General features: G+C 35.7%; 1 protein-coding gene across 5 annotated transcripts in view; it reads left to right on the top strand.

The window, feature by feature from the left end:
* The window catches only part of LOC110375521 (probable E3 ubiquitin-protein ligase RNF144A), an 85,544-nt gene extending 70,246 nt beyond the window's left edge, over positions 1-15,298 (top strand). For all 5 annotated transcript variants that reach the window (XM_064037069.1, XM_064037068.1, XM_064037070.1 and 2 more), the window contains 6 exons: positions 1,764-1,926; positions 3,866-3,996; positions 6,465-6,665; positions 10,606-10,695; positions 11,103-11,197; positions 11,598-15,298. In XM_064037069.1, coding sequence (XP_063893139.1) covers positions 1,764-1,926; positions 3,866-3,996; positions 6,465-6,665; positions 10,606-10,695; positions 11,103-11,197; positions 11,598-11,712 — 795 coding nt within the window. In that variant the 3' untranslated portion in view covers positions 11,713-15,298. The remainder of the gene's footprint in view (positions 1-1,763; positions 1,927-3,865; positions 3,997-6,464; positions 6,666-10,605; positions 10,696-11,102; positions 11,198-11,597) is intronic.
* Positions 15,299-15,429: the final 131 nt, after the last annotated feature.

The following is a 15,429-nucleotide window of genomic DNA, read 5'->3' as shown; positions in this document are numbered from 1 at the left end:
CATAGCAATTATTTATTTTTATGTTGTCAAATCTGGCTGAATGTGGTCTTGGGACAGTCCAAATATAGGATAATGCGTTTCAGTATTCCACTGAAATACTACATTATGAGTAATAGCAGTCGTCTTTAAGTGTTCTTGCACACGCGACAGCCTTCGATCGATACTCATCGTGAATGTCTTGACAAACACTTTTATTGCAATTGTTTGTTTGACAATATATTGCAGTATTAGTGGCTAAGTAAATATATGCAACATCTAGAATGGTTGTGTTTTATCCGAGTTCTAGATTTATCCGCGCGTTTTAGGACTGCTTTAAAAAAATATAGGCACGATTTACTCAAGTTTTGGTTCTAGATTACTCCGTATGTAGTAGGACCGTTTCTTGTCTCCAGGGAATTTATTTATTGCTGACAAATATCTGTCTGTTTATTATCACTCTGCCTGTCATGATAACCTGCTGAAGTAATTATTCCACAAGTTCTTTCAATATTATGGAGGTGTATAAGAATAATCTGGTCCCGTGCGAAGCCGAGGTGGGTCGCTAGTAAAGATATAACAACTCTATTACCTAAGTATGATGACCTCTTCAGGGAATTCAAAGCGTGATGCTATTTCAAGATGCCTACTTAGTATTCTAACTCCCAACAACCGTGGTAAGATACTTATCTAAAGTACCTGAACAACTACAACACAATATGAAGAGAAACCTAACACAATAGTTTTATAGAAAACGATCCTTTGTTATAAACAATACGTATAAACCACTGTCACGGTTGTGGGTGTACTTTAGAAAGGGGAAAGGAGATGCAGGTGTATCTAGTTGTTACTAGATCTGTGTAAAAGGGATATAGACTCATAAATGTATAGATATTCTCTTCGTGCTAATAAAAGCTTATTATTTACTACAGGTATAATATCAGGTAGTAAATCTATTAATGAATTTACTGAGTCGTGGGATCTCTTGAGATGTTGAATTCCTTTTCATCCGTGTGCGGAAAGTAGTTCTTTTGTTACCAAGGTGAGAAGACGGGAGATAGTTAGATTTTAATAAATTCTTATTCTGACCTTCCAAGCCAATGAACTAAAGTAACCAAGGTCGTACATTTGTACTGAACTAATCACAGATTCGTCATGTTTCGAAGTACAAGGCCGTTTAAGTACAGATCGAAAGAAATAAGACTAGCTTACCGATAACGTAGACTTTTCGTATTAGAAAAAAAATCTTATTCATAGGATATATCGTAATACAAGAATAATCTTTTTCTGGGAAGCTGCGATCTCATTACTTTCTATATCAGTGGTTTAATATATTTGATACGAAAAAATCTAAATTCATAAGTGTTGCTCGTTCGTGTATCGTTCTACATTATTCATAGTAGGTATATTACTTAATACATATTTGAAATTGTCAAAAATATATTCCAAATCAGTAACTCTATCTTATGCACATCACAAAAGAGTGGTTCGAGACTCCGGCATTTGTTAATTTTCAAATGAAGTATCATCATAGTCATCATCCTCTTACCCTAAATCCAATTTTCTTCTGTACTCTTTTATCTGATCTTAGACGTAACAGTTTGTCCAGATAATTTAATTGAAATCTGACATTTCGAAATATATGTATCTTGAGGTCAAATAAAATGCACCAAAGTAAAAATGAGTAGTATTCAATGCTAATTAAGCGGCTTTATCAGGCCAATAGCCTTTAAATTAAAAAAGAATAAAAAACAAGCCTAATTAAATTATAATTTCCATTGTTACAGTGTATGAAAGCGTACGTTGAGTTCGAAGTGTGCAATGGTGCATACGAGGTCTCCTGTCCCGATGCACGATGCAGGGTTGGTGCAGCTCTCAACTTGGAGGAGATTTCAGACCTCGTGGAGCCTGCAGTTATGGAGAAACATCTGAAATTCCGCCTTAATCATGGTCAGTTTATTCAACATTATCATTTTGTCTACAGTTGCAAGAAGTACTTATCCTGTCCATCACATATCATGAACACGATATGAACGAAATCTCAGTATTCCTATGTCATCATCTTTTCAAACAATTCAATTGTCGCCCTTCTGATCTTCCTTTTATGTTGTAAACATTTAAATCGTAGTCATAACATTTCGTGAGAAATGTTCTCAATGTCTGAACCAAATAATATTGATCTGTATCCTGTATTAAAATATGGGCAATTAAATATTGACGGCAATCCACTCCGACGTTCACTTATAATTATTTCATCAGCAAGCCATATTCATACGTCCCTACGTCAGGCACAGAACTGATAAGTTCAAATTCAAAGTCATTTATTCGAGTTTGGCTATGAAACAGCATTTTTTAAACGTCAAAGCACGCCCACACTTTACCACTTCCTGTGTTTTTGCTGGGAAGAAGTGCCGCAACAAACTCCCCAACAACACATGTCTGTCTACAGGTTAAAGGAATCTTTCAACGATGTTTTATATATGAATTGGTATACAATACAATATACAATATGCAGTAGTACTTGAATGTTCCTAACAATAAGCTTGGTGTTTCCATCATGCTCTGATTGTACACAGCTCGAGCTGATCATCAGTGATGCATGCCTACTCGTCTGCGTCCGACGTGCATTTTGCCCCGGTCTGTTTCACAGCGATTACTCGCCTCGGCTGCACATTATTGAACCATGCGCTCTCACTATGCACCGTAGCTATGTTGTTTAATGCTTCGTCTTGTGGTTCTTTATCTTCGTCAATCTTGCTGCCATGGTTTTTGTAGTCATTATCATGTACAACTTTTTCTGTGAAATTAGAGGTAATTGAGTGAAAATCTACTGTTGTGTTATTCTTTTTGGAGGTAGATGCATTACTTTCACACATATCAGATTGTAGGAGAATATTATCAATGTATCTTTACATTAGGAAACATAAATCGATTGAGCGAACCCGTGTAACCAACATTATAAAAACTCAATTTGTAAGAAGTGGTTAGAAATTACTGCAGGTCGACCCTTTTACAATTTCAAATAGGTCTTAACAAGCTTTCATGAAAAGGTCAACTACAAATTGCACGATTCCGAGAAGCAAGCAAGAAACTCCGCGAATACTCATTATAAGGAAATTAAAAGAAATAAAAGTAAGTAGGAAGTAAGCAAGGAAAGCAATGACATTGTGGCCTTACAGAATTTCCTGATTAAACACGTTGTAAATTTACCATATCCTGATCAGATTCATGATAAGGAGACATGATATGAAACGGGACAATTTGTCAGGTAACTGTCAAAACACACAAAGCCAATAAGAACAAGGTCTGAATACTATATTGCTACCTATTCATAATGTCTTTGATAACGATCGAATTCTGCGAAGCAATAATAAATACATTACGCTTAAAATCAAAGGGAAAGGTAATTTTTCTGACGTTCTTATTTTTCCATAGCGTCGTCGGGATACATTTAAATGAGTTCTAGGAAAAACCATCATCTATGTTGCTGAGGCAGACTCCAGGCACTTTTTCTAGAACCGCCTTAATGTTTTCCTGATTAAATATTTTTCTCTTAGCTCCCAAGAATCAATCAACATTATGAAAATTACTCACAAAAAGCGTTGTAATAGCAGGTCTATGCCCTATGGGGTCTCTAAGACATAATCCGAGTGCCGTAAAGCCTGCTCTGTCTTTTACGCATCCAATTATAGACTGCAACCTTAAAAATGCATTTAATAAAGAATCATGTTATAATGATATCTAAGTTGAGAACCTCATCCTTTTTGAGACGTCGGTTAATTAGTGGAGTAGTTGAATCCGATTTTATGTGTCAGCTTCAGATGTTTTGAAGCAAACCCTTCACCATTAGGTATTTATAGACTCTAACTAATCAAAATTATCTTTCCAGAGGTGGCGATGGATTCGGGGCGCGCGTTCTGCCCACGCGTGGGCTGCGACACGGTGGTGCACGTGCGTGCCGCCAGTCCTGCCCACTGCCCCACCTGCCGGCATGACTTCTGTTCGCAGTGCAACCAGGAGGTAAGGGTTTAATTGTGCTTTTTGCGAAAATATGACCCAAAGGATGTACTGTCCCAGAAGTAACAAAAATCACCTCACAGCCATTGTTTGGCATGCGCAAATGACTGCTGGCTTCGAATTTAATGTAATATCTATGGAATTACTTCTTAAATCCTTCTAATATCTATGGTATCACAATTTTTTACTCAATCTGTAGTTCTTAAAGGATAATTTCGCGGTAATTCATTAATTTTCCTTCTCGTTTCATATCGAAAAGGGTCCACCTTTTAATCTAAGGTTCAACAACGCCATAACACGAAAGTCATACTCTCCGTAATGTAGTGGAAAGTCTTTTCAACGTGCAGCCCATTGTCAAAACAAAATGGCCCCCGTTTCGCTTTCCCGCCTAATCCTTTTGTTCATTTTACGCTGCGTCGACGCTGCGGCACCGCTTGGGTACCGCGACTAATCTCGACTTTTGGCTTTGCTTTATTTAGGTGCATCGTAAATAAAGAATTTTCATTAATTAATAATTAAGGTTTATTGTACCAATGGTTATATGTACTACCTTAATGACGGTCTGCATTGATGCATCGATCTTTGAACTATATCTCCCATCGTCGGCTGTATGATTAAAAGGTAAAGTAATTCAAATCCAGTCTCAATTAAAATACACGACAGACATGTGTTACATTAATAATCGAAATGCATGTTTTTTTTGCTAAATCCATACGATAAGAAATCCTATGACTTAGGAGTAGACTTAGTTATGTCTTGCTTTTTTTTCTTCTTCGGTTTCATTCGAGTAATTCAGATATCCAAACTCAGAAATGGAGATGCGGATTCTTAGAACAACGGTAATAACTTCTTGATAAGGGGGTTATGTCAGTAAATATATATAATACAATGTAACATAAAATATAGAAATACATCCTCTTGTATTTTGACAATAAGCTGACCCCGACCCAAACCCAGTTAGTAGAAAGAAGATTTAATTTTAATTTAAAAACAAAATGTGCACGTTTTTGTACGCGCCTAAGCAAACTAGGTTGAGAAGTTAAATATAATTACTTACACGGATTTCCACTTAACTATAACGAAGTATTTTGTTTAATTATAAAACAAACCACCATGTTTGTTCGTTTCGCTGTACGTAAATTACCCTTTGTTTTTATAAGAATCTTTTGTTTTAATGTGATTACTATGACTTCTAACGGGTTTGCAAAGGGGTCCAAAAAACAGGCATTCTACCAATGTATTCCTTAAGGACAAAAAACCTTCCGACTAAAGTTGAACATGATGTATAACATGTAGACATAAAGCCATTTCTATCCATACAATAAGCTACTTTTTTGTAGCAACATAGCTCTGTAAATGTAATCACCCTAGCTACACATTGCACGGCACAAAAAGGTCGCCATTTTCCCTAGTATCCTGCATCTGTTCCCTTTCACGTAGCTCTTAGCTCTCAGCAACTGGGTCGAGATGACGAACAATGCACGCTAACCTACCGTGTCACAGTTGCCTACTTCAATGTACTGGTTTTAAATAGAGCTTGGCTTGGTTACTAGCTTTTTTTATAATGGACATTTTGTTTTATGAATTGAAATGTTACTAGCCGTTTTCGCGGTTTCAGTTGCATCAGGGAGGAACTATTGGCCGTACACGGATAAAATATAGCTTAGGCCAGCAGGGGATAGTGTAGCTTCCCAACAGTAGACGTTTTGAAGCCTCTGGGTTACAAACCAAATCAAACAAACCACGAAATGAAAACGATACAAGCTATTTTTGTTGTAGCCAGCCTAACTAAGCCATTTAAAGGACTCACTACACGGCAAAAGTCATCCAATCAATATCCAGTAAAAACATCCATGAGAGATAAAGATGGCACTGTAAAATTATTACAATGTATAAGTCACAACATAGGACATTAATTGCGTTTCTTATCCTCCATTCAAACAAATATATTCCACAAAGATCATCGTTTCCCACGAGCAGTAATTTTGTATTCAAAATGTTACCCCTTTCATTTGAGCGGGGCTTTCGCTTGCCTTATCCCCTTTGATGTCGCGAATAGTCGGGGATTTGTCGCCCGAACTCTGAACTAAGATTTGCCCTTTGAGCGGCTTCTGAATATTTATATTGACACTATTTTTGGATTACTTGAGATTCAACATATCTGCTGTAGTTGTGGTATTTGTGTTGCGTTTTGCGGTTTCAGTTGTACAAAATATAAAAGGTTTCAACTTGATATACCTAGTTAGTAGTGCGTCTTTGTGTTCATCCGTCTCGTACTTCACACGCCTGGACAAAAACCTCCCAAGGGCCATTTTCGCGTTACATTTTCATCCAAGAACAAACGTATGACATAAGTAAGGTCTGGTTATTAATCTCGCTGATGAATAACACAGCGCAAACTTTATATTTATCTCATACAAATCATTTCGAAATCCATTCAACAGCTATATTTTGAATTTTCTCTCTTCCAGTGGCACGGCGGCTTATCCTGCGAGGCAGCGGCCGCGTCTTCATCCATGGGTGGCGCGGGCGCACCGCTCCTCCCGGACTCGGAGCTCATCAAGCTCTGCCCGATGTGCCGCGTGCCCATAGAGAAGGACGAAGGCTGTGCGCAGATGATGTGTAAGAGATGCAAGCATGTCTTCTGCTGGTACTGTTTGGCGTCACTTGATGTGAGTATTGGTTATGGTTACTTTGGCATAGGTATTTATTTATTTATATTAGACATCTAAGGCCCACATATAGGACTAGCTTCTGCCGCCGGCGGTTTCACCCGCATCCTGTGCAAACCTCTGCGCAAACCCGAAAAAAAAGCAGCATATAATCTTCCTCGATAAATGAGCTATGTAACACTGAAGTAATTTTTGAAATCGGTCCAGTAGGTTCTGAGATTAGCGCGGTCAAGCAAACAAACATAATATAAACTCTTCAACTGTATAATATTACGTAGTACCTATAGATTAGTTATGGTTTTTTTAGCTCAGGTTTTGTATAAGATGCTGTCGAGGTAGTCATGAAATTGCGGAATAGGTTAGTTAGAGATGTTTTAACTTCATGAAAGTCATGACCCATACCTAAACATTGTACCGTGCTTGAGGCACTAGAGTTTGCCAGGTTTACAAAGGCATGGGAACCAATATTGTCTGGGATGGGAACTGACTAATACAAATGTGAAATATTTATATAATACACCTGATCGGAAGTTATAGAAGTAAACTTAGGAAGTACCTAAGTGTCAAGAGTCTACATTAATTATGTGCCCTGATGATGACAAAAAGTTGACAATATTATTACATAGGAGTAGGTACTTAAGTATACCTATTGCACTTAAAAAAATAATTTCAATAATAGGTACGCTTAAATGTAAATTAATTGTTCTAGTTACTATTATTAGGTTTTGCATTTAATTCGTATCTGATTAATTAAAACCATGTGCCAATTACGGTAATTAAATACTTTGTCACAACAATCGAGTTTCAGTTCATTAAACTATTACTAACTGCTATACAATTGTACAAATTGCATATTCATACATTCACTCCATGACCGAGGTCTACGTACCTTATATTAGATTCACAATACTTAAATTGAACAAAGGTATTACGTTATTTAATTTAAATATGACGTTGGATCTACCAACCTATTTAAATATAGGTGTGATCAAATCAAAATCGTCCAACGGTTACAAAAAAGGGTATAATTTAGGCGATCACCAAAAATATTTTTAAGACTCTAAGCTGAGGCACCAAATAAAATAAACAACTCCAAAAAAAATAAATTGACTTTATTAAAAGGGCACTAAAGTATATAAATTTATGATCCAAAAAAAATAAAATAACATCAGAAAAATCGCACAAATATTATTTTTGGTTCCCAAAATGGATTAATGGTCACCAAATTCTATCCAACTAAAAGATTAATATTACTACCAAAATCAAAGTTAGTGACGAAAACGAATCGCTGCAAAACCGACTCCACGTACTCTTGTCTGCCCTACCCCTAGAGTGCAATTCAAAACCGCGTAGGCGCGGAGGGGCGAGGCGGCCTGCGAGCTGAGGCGCAGGTAGTTTTTAAGGCTCGCCGCCGCGGTTGAGGCTGGCCGGCAGAGCCGGCCAGCAAGCCGAGGGACGAGGGATAAGTTCGCATGGGACCGCCGGAGCCCCGCAGTGCCGGAGCCGTGACAGAAGCCATGCTTGCTGCATGTTGCGTGCTTACATTTTACTACTGAGTTACACACAAATTCATATAACAATAAATAAGCGACGTACGTTTGGGTACCCCAGTATATTAATTGGTATCCCACCCAAAACAAAAATGTGAAAGACTGCCAAGTTCGATAATATGGGAATGCTTCGCCTATAAAAGAAGTGAGATCTGAATAAGTACCAAGTTTCATACACATACCTCAGTTAAAAATAGTTACTTTTTAATGATGTTACTTGGCAAGTTTTCATACACCTTGTTATAAACCTACTAAACGCAATGAATCAAGTATTTAATTTTCTATTAAAACTTGCCAAGTAATCATCATTAAAAAGTAACTATTTTTAACTGAGGTATGTGTATGGAACTTGGTACTTATTCAGATCTCACTTCTTTTATAGGCGAAGCATTCCCATATTATCGAACTTGGCAGTCTTTCACATTTTTGTTTTGGGTGGGATTTCATTTATTTTTGTAAGGCTGTTTATTTTATTTTTTTCTTATGATTAAGTTAGTTAAGTAAATGTCTCATTTATACTATCTTTTAGATTTTTAATATGCACTATGCTTCTTACAAAGAAATGAACTAGATTAACTAAATGGACTAGATTTACCAACTGACTGACATGACATGTTATCATATATTATGTTCGTGGATCAAAGTTACACATTCGTTATTTTCGAAAGTGACTCACACTTGGCCGTTTTCAGATTTTTAGTTTGACTAAATACAAACCTTTGTAACGAATTTCAGATCGGTACGACCATTCGAAGATATATTATATAAATATAGATAAATTTAGTTCGTTTTAGTTCCTTAGGGGTATAAATTTACACTGGGTATTTTACACCTTCATTATTTTGAAACCGACTCACACTTGGCCATTTTCAGATTTTTTCCTTTACCTTGACATAAAGACCTACCTCCATGCCAAATTTCAAGTCAATACGACCATTGGAAGTGGTCTAGGTTTTTGATGAGTGAGTCAGTGAATCAGTGAATCAGTGAATCAGTGTATAGTAAAAATAGCGATTTTCTGACGTCAATATCTCAAGACCTACAATAGGTATATTAATGAAATTTTGTATTTTAGATAAGTGAGGGGGTCTCAACAGATACTAGAAATTTGATATGCGTAAATAAAATAGATTTTGAGTTACAGGGGGGTCGAATTTGGCCCGAAATGGTTCGTGTAATATAACCCACGGCCGGTGTGTCGCTTTTTTTGCTCGAACTTGGCGGACACACTGCCGTGTGTCTAGATTGGGAAATATTCTAGCGATCGTTAGCTTTTTTAGTCTAACAAAAATGACCAAATTAGGAGTCATGGTATTATATAATTGGTAACATCTAAGTAGTGACAATATATAATATTTGGTCTAAAGTGTATTTTAAAGGCGTCCATATATTTTTTTAGTAGTCAATAATACGAAAAAATGGTTTTACCTAATAATATTTTTGGAAACGTTATTTGGTGACCATTTATCCATTTTGGTAACCCTTTAGAATTTTTTTGGTAGTAAAATAGGTACTTTTTTGGGTGGTGTTTAAACACAAGCCTACAAAAAATACTTAAAAATCAAGTTACCTGACCGAATAGGATTTTTTTGCCTTATTCTTATTAATTTTTTGCCTTATGCAGATTTCAAAATACATCATTTGTGCTCTGCTTTGATAAATGAGTATTTTCTAATAAGCCGATCCACGTGGACCTTTGCGGCTAATTTGAAGGCGCCCTTTACGAGATTTTTATTGCAGACAAACAAACCATTCATCTTTATAGTATTAGAATAAATATTTACATATCTTCTATCTGAAGTAATAATGATTAAAAACCGCTAATTAGTTCCACAGTATTAGGGCCGGGGACAGGTCGCTTCACAGCTAGTTTTCCAATTAACCGCGGAAAAACCAATGTTCCCTTGACACTTATTGTGCGCATGCTAAATGTGATTTACGACTGTTTAACCGTTGTTAAGACAATGGAGTTAAAAGCAACACGTTTGCTAATTTCCAATGAATTGTTGCTTACATCATATTGTTGCTTACATTGTATTTACATTTTGTGTTAGTTTTGTAAATGAGGAGATGGAAGTGTTCGAAGTCGTAAGTTGTTATTTCTAATTATGATCAAAAGAAGCGAAATATAATCAACTAGCTTCCACAAGCAGCGTTTAGTGGAACCATCTTCCAGCACATGGTTAAAAAATTCCCTAAATGCGCTAGTTCCTGAGATTAGTGCGTTCAAGCTAACCAACATGGAAACAAACTTTTCAGGTCTATAATATTAGAAGAAATGATAGATCCTGAAATACTGACTGTTCTAAAACATGTGTCTCAGAATTCTTTCTTCAGGATCTTATTGCTTATAGACAAAATAAACTTACAGTTTTATTAATCTGTTGCAGGACGATTTTCTGTTACGCCACTACGACAAAGGGCCGTGCAAGAACAAACTGGGACACTCACGCGCATCGGTCTTATGGCATCGTGCACAGGTAACTAAGAATTTATTTAACAAGCTAGTCTTTTAAGCATGGCACGTTTAACTGTTTGTCCCGGCTGGCATTGGACATCCTTGGCAGTCAATACGGGTAGTCAGAGGCGAGTAAGTCTGACACCAGTCTAACCAAGGGGTACTGGGTTGCCCGGGTAACTGGGTTGAGGAGGTCAGGTAGGTCAGGTAGACTGTCACTTCTTGTTAAACAGCAGTACTCAGCTGCATCTGGTTAAACTGGAAGCTGACCCCAAAATAGTTGGGAAAAAGCTCGGAAGATGAGTCTTTTAAGTAGTCTGACTGTCAATCTGTCCTGGAATCCTGGTCCACAGATAGAAAATACTAGAAATTGTTTCTTAACTACAAGTTTGTGCCTTATTGATGAGATGTTGTGTTTCTGTTTTCCAGGTGGTAGGCATATTCGCTGGCTTCGGACTTCTACTACTGGTGGCCAGCCCGCTGCTGTTGCTCGCCGCGCCATGCATCGTTTGTTGCAAGTGCAGGTATATACTTACAACTGTCAATGTATGTGGACAGGGTCGTATGATGGGGGCCCTGAAAATATTGTAAATCTGTGTTTCGCGGGGTCCTCGAAAAAATTGTAGCTTATCTAGTATCGAGTTATTACGAGGTATTTTGGAAACCCACAGTGGTCAATGGGCCTCTATGTGAGATACTGGCAAATAAGTTCAAACCGAAGCTTTAGTTCTAATTTACTTTTTATTCAATCATGATTATGAGCTATGAAATAATTGCATCGAAAGATTAAATAAATAAAAGTGTTACTGGTCTAAATTATTTATCGCGCAGAGAACTGAAATATATCGCAATGAGAACATTATCTCTGAGACTATGTACTGTGCACGAGTAATCCTAACTAATATGACTTTTCACATTTTCCAGACTCTGCAACCCGAACCACAAGAATCTCGAGGAGGTAGACGAAATCGACAGCATCAGTCCGACACGAGACGACGACGGCGACGACACGCGGCCGACACGATATCTGTCGGACTGACGGCGCCGTGACGCCCGGTACTAAGCGCGGGATTCAACACTTACATGGAAATAGCAACCGTTTTGTTAATCGGTTTTGAAATGCTGGGAATTAGTTTTCACATACATTCTGACCGGTTTAAGTATACTGTAGAAAAATGGGAAGTTAACTACAGTCCTCAATAGATAACTTTGTCCGTCTGAATTCAGCCACAGGTTCATGCGTTCATTATTAGTGGCCAATATACGGGAAACTTATTTGATAAGAACTTTTAACAATCGCAAATGCGTATACAAACTTGCTCCGTTCTAGCCAGGGCCGGTTTAGGCCAGCGTGGGGCCCCGAGCAAAGTCGGATTGTAGAGTTAAAGAACTAAACGTCTTACTAGACGATCGAGGATGAACAGTGAATAAAGTTAGGTTGACAGTGCGGGGGCCATTTTAGCAAATGTTGGTATTTTTATTGGGATAATCCGACCCTGGTTCTACCCGGTTATAAATGAGATAAAACTCATATTTTCATAAACTGAACTAAAGTGTTTCACAAGTGACAGATAAGCATCTCAATTGACATGTCGGCGAATATTCAAAATGGATGCTCCGTACATTAGATTCCAAGAGCAACTTTCAGGTAATGGTTAAGATTCTTGTCATATTGGAATTCTGGTTTCCTATACACAGGCAGGAAATAAATAATATTTTGACTTTTAAATCTGATGTCAGTGATCTTGTACAGTAATACATGTCGATATATTGTGATGATAACGGATATCGATAATTGTATCGATACTTAAATCATTTGGAACAGGTGTTAGCCTCATTTATGGCTTGTAATAAATTATTAAATTATTGATTAGCGATTCAATTGACGAGATATTTCATAATTATTCGTTTATCAGTGTATAGTAGAATTAAATAATCACTTAAGGCAGATTTCAATAACATACTTATCTATTTATTTGCTTACTAGAATTAGGAACTAGATATTATCATGTAAAATTTATATCTCTAGTTAGCAAAACGATAGCTAGGTTATTGAAATCCGCGATGAGACAGCAACTTTGATGTTATTATGAAAACTTCTTGAAAATGGAAACCAAGTTTACTCAAGATTTATGTACAGTGACTTCAAGATAGATAGATGTGTAATATTGACGATTTTAAATGATAATAATTCATTGAGAAGACTACGTGAATCATGTTGAATTGTGTCGTGACGAAATATAATGTTTAAAAAGTTCATCAATACTCTTTAGTAGAAGTTTGTTTATATAAAATGGTGTTATATAAGAACACTGTTTTATACGAATTATGGATACTTTACTCATTGGCCAAAAAGGTCTCAGGATTATTTCGGTCACGATTTTTTGACCGAATTTCAGAAAGGTATGTGGACATTTTACAACTCCTGACAAAGAATTTTTTTTCGACGGATCGTTGATATATTAATAATTTTATTATTGTACAAACAAACTAGTTTTATGATACTGAACTTTTGTTTTTTTTGGTGTTGACTGAGACTTAAAGTAAGCGATAGACTGACGAGTGAGAGTGATTGTGAAATTGAAGAAAAATATTAAATATTTATTTCAGTTTTTTTTTATTAGTAAAAAAATTAGGGACTTCTTTTTTCAAAATATTCTATGAGATAATTTACCTACCAAACTAGAAAAGGAGTAATTTCGACAACTGAAAAAGTTTTGGGCTATTTAGAAATACCTAATGTAGAACACCGAAGTATAAAGTGACTCATAGTCATCATGTCAAATTAAAATTTTGTAGACCATAGACCAACCAACCGACAGATAAACCACTAATTTCTATATAGACTCTAATCATCCTTGAAAGTTACTTATGTAGTACAAAAATATTAACGTATTTTATACTATCGTAAGTCCTTTATTTGAGAACAAGGTAACAGTACTTATTTCAGTTACTTTTATTAAGCGACCATATTGTTATTATCATCTAAGAGAGATCACGTTTGTTCTTCTTTTTTTTTTTAATTAATTAGTTTATCCATCTTCAAAAATATTCAGCTTTTACTTAGACAAAGTTTCTTCATAAATGGGTAAATACAGAGCATGGATTAGGTCCGCAAAGGTCAGAAATTGATAGATGGCACATGGATTATTTCGCTCCTTATACTTTATTTTTTAGTAGAAGGTGTATTTCATTTCAATGTACAGATTTTTAATGATACTTAAAACTAGCCACATGAAGTTCTCGTACAAAAACAACTCTCTCAGTAAATTCGAAATAAAATAATATGTATACCTTTATATTTATATAGTTCATAAATATTATGTGATTATAAATAAAATATTGTTAGTGTTAGGTTTATAATGCAATACAAATATTAAATCAATAAAAAACGGAGAAAATGTTGAGAGTAAGTGTAACTGCAATGCAGTGTGTCTAAGTATGAAAAGCCTATAGTTGCAGTTATTTGCTATCTCGAATGATGGCCGGTAACAAATAGCTCTTTACACAGTGGCCGATGTTTGCGCATTTTTACTTAATATTCATTAATTACAAGCAGTGGAAGATCTATACTTTATTAGATCTGTGGTCGGAAGGCACTTTCGTGCCATTATTTAGAGCCTCAATATGCACACTGCTCCCCGTGACGACGGGACCTTAACATTAACTTATTATAGTACATTAAATATTTATGACTTTATTGTAAATAAGAAAATAATATTGTACTTAATTTTATAGTTCGAGGATCGATGATGTCGTTCTTTCATCTGTATTGTAATTATATTGTCAACACCGTTCTGTGGGTGTTTTCCTTAGTATGTGTAAAATATCTCTGTAATATAAACTGTATGGCATTACTGCCATTTTTTGTACACTCAGTAACATAAGTTGGTTAACAAGCAAGCGTTTCAACATTTCATGTAAATTTAAACCAACATGATGTGTTATTTATTAATAAGTTAATAACTGTTGACCAACTCGTGTAGCTAACTGTACTATGGATGTATGTATTTTTCTAACTGATATTGAGACTCCATCGGTCCTTTGTAGCTTGTGGTAGCAAGCTAGTAAAAGCATTTGTAGAATTAATCAAAAATTGTCAGTAGGTGAATAGATGTGATAAGCGACGTGGATATTTTACACTTGTAACACTATCGTGCCCTCGTTTATTTAGTAAAAATATATATTTAAATGATGTAATTTTTCTTATAAAAAACTGAAAAATGCGAAAAGTTTTGCTTGTTGGATATGTAAATAAAATATGTTGCAAGTGTATAATAATCCTAATGTGTATCATTAAGTTGATTGTAAAATGAATTGTCTATCTATGGTATTGAAAGACTTTCGTTTTAATTAATTACTGTCTTATTGTTTCTGGTAGGTGCAAATATAGTTTTAGGATTTTGGTAGTGATATCGGCTGGTCAAAAGATTGAATACACAAATAGTATACAATATTTGCATTTACCATTTATTGATAAAAATATGGCATATTGTAAATAAAAAAAAGAATTCTATTTTTTTTGTTATTAATTGTACTTCTTTATTTTTGTGTTGAGACAAGACGACGTATTTCCGTTACTATAGTTATAAAGAAATAATAAAGATTTTTCTGATAAATCTTCACTTCAAGTTGTTTTATTTTATTGAATTTTTACTGCTCTATCTTTATAAACATCTTATTGCTTGGATAATATCACACATTTTGTACCTTCTATATATCATATCTGTAAATAGGTCCTATTACTTTGCATCAA

The sequence above is a fragment of the Helicoverpa armigera genome, chromosome 11 (assembly GCF_030705265.1).
Source record: "Helicoverpa armigera isolate CAAS_96S chromosome 11, ASM3070526v1, whole genome shotgun sequence".
Classification (NCBI taxonomy): domain Eukaryota; kingdom Metazoa; phylum Arthropoda; class Insecta; order Lepidoptera; family Noctuidae; genus Helicoverpa; species Helicoverpa armigera.
Note: the sequence above shows the minus strand (reverse complement) of the source record. Positions and strands in the feature narration are given on the sequence as shown.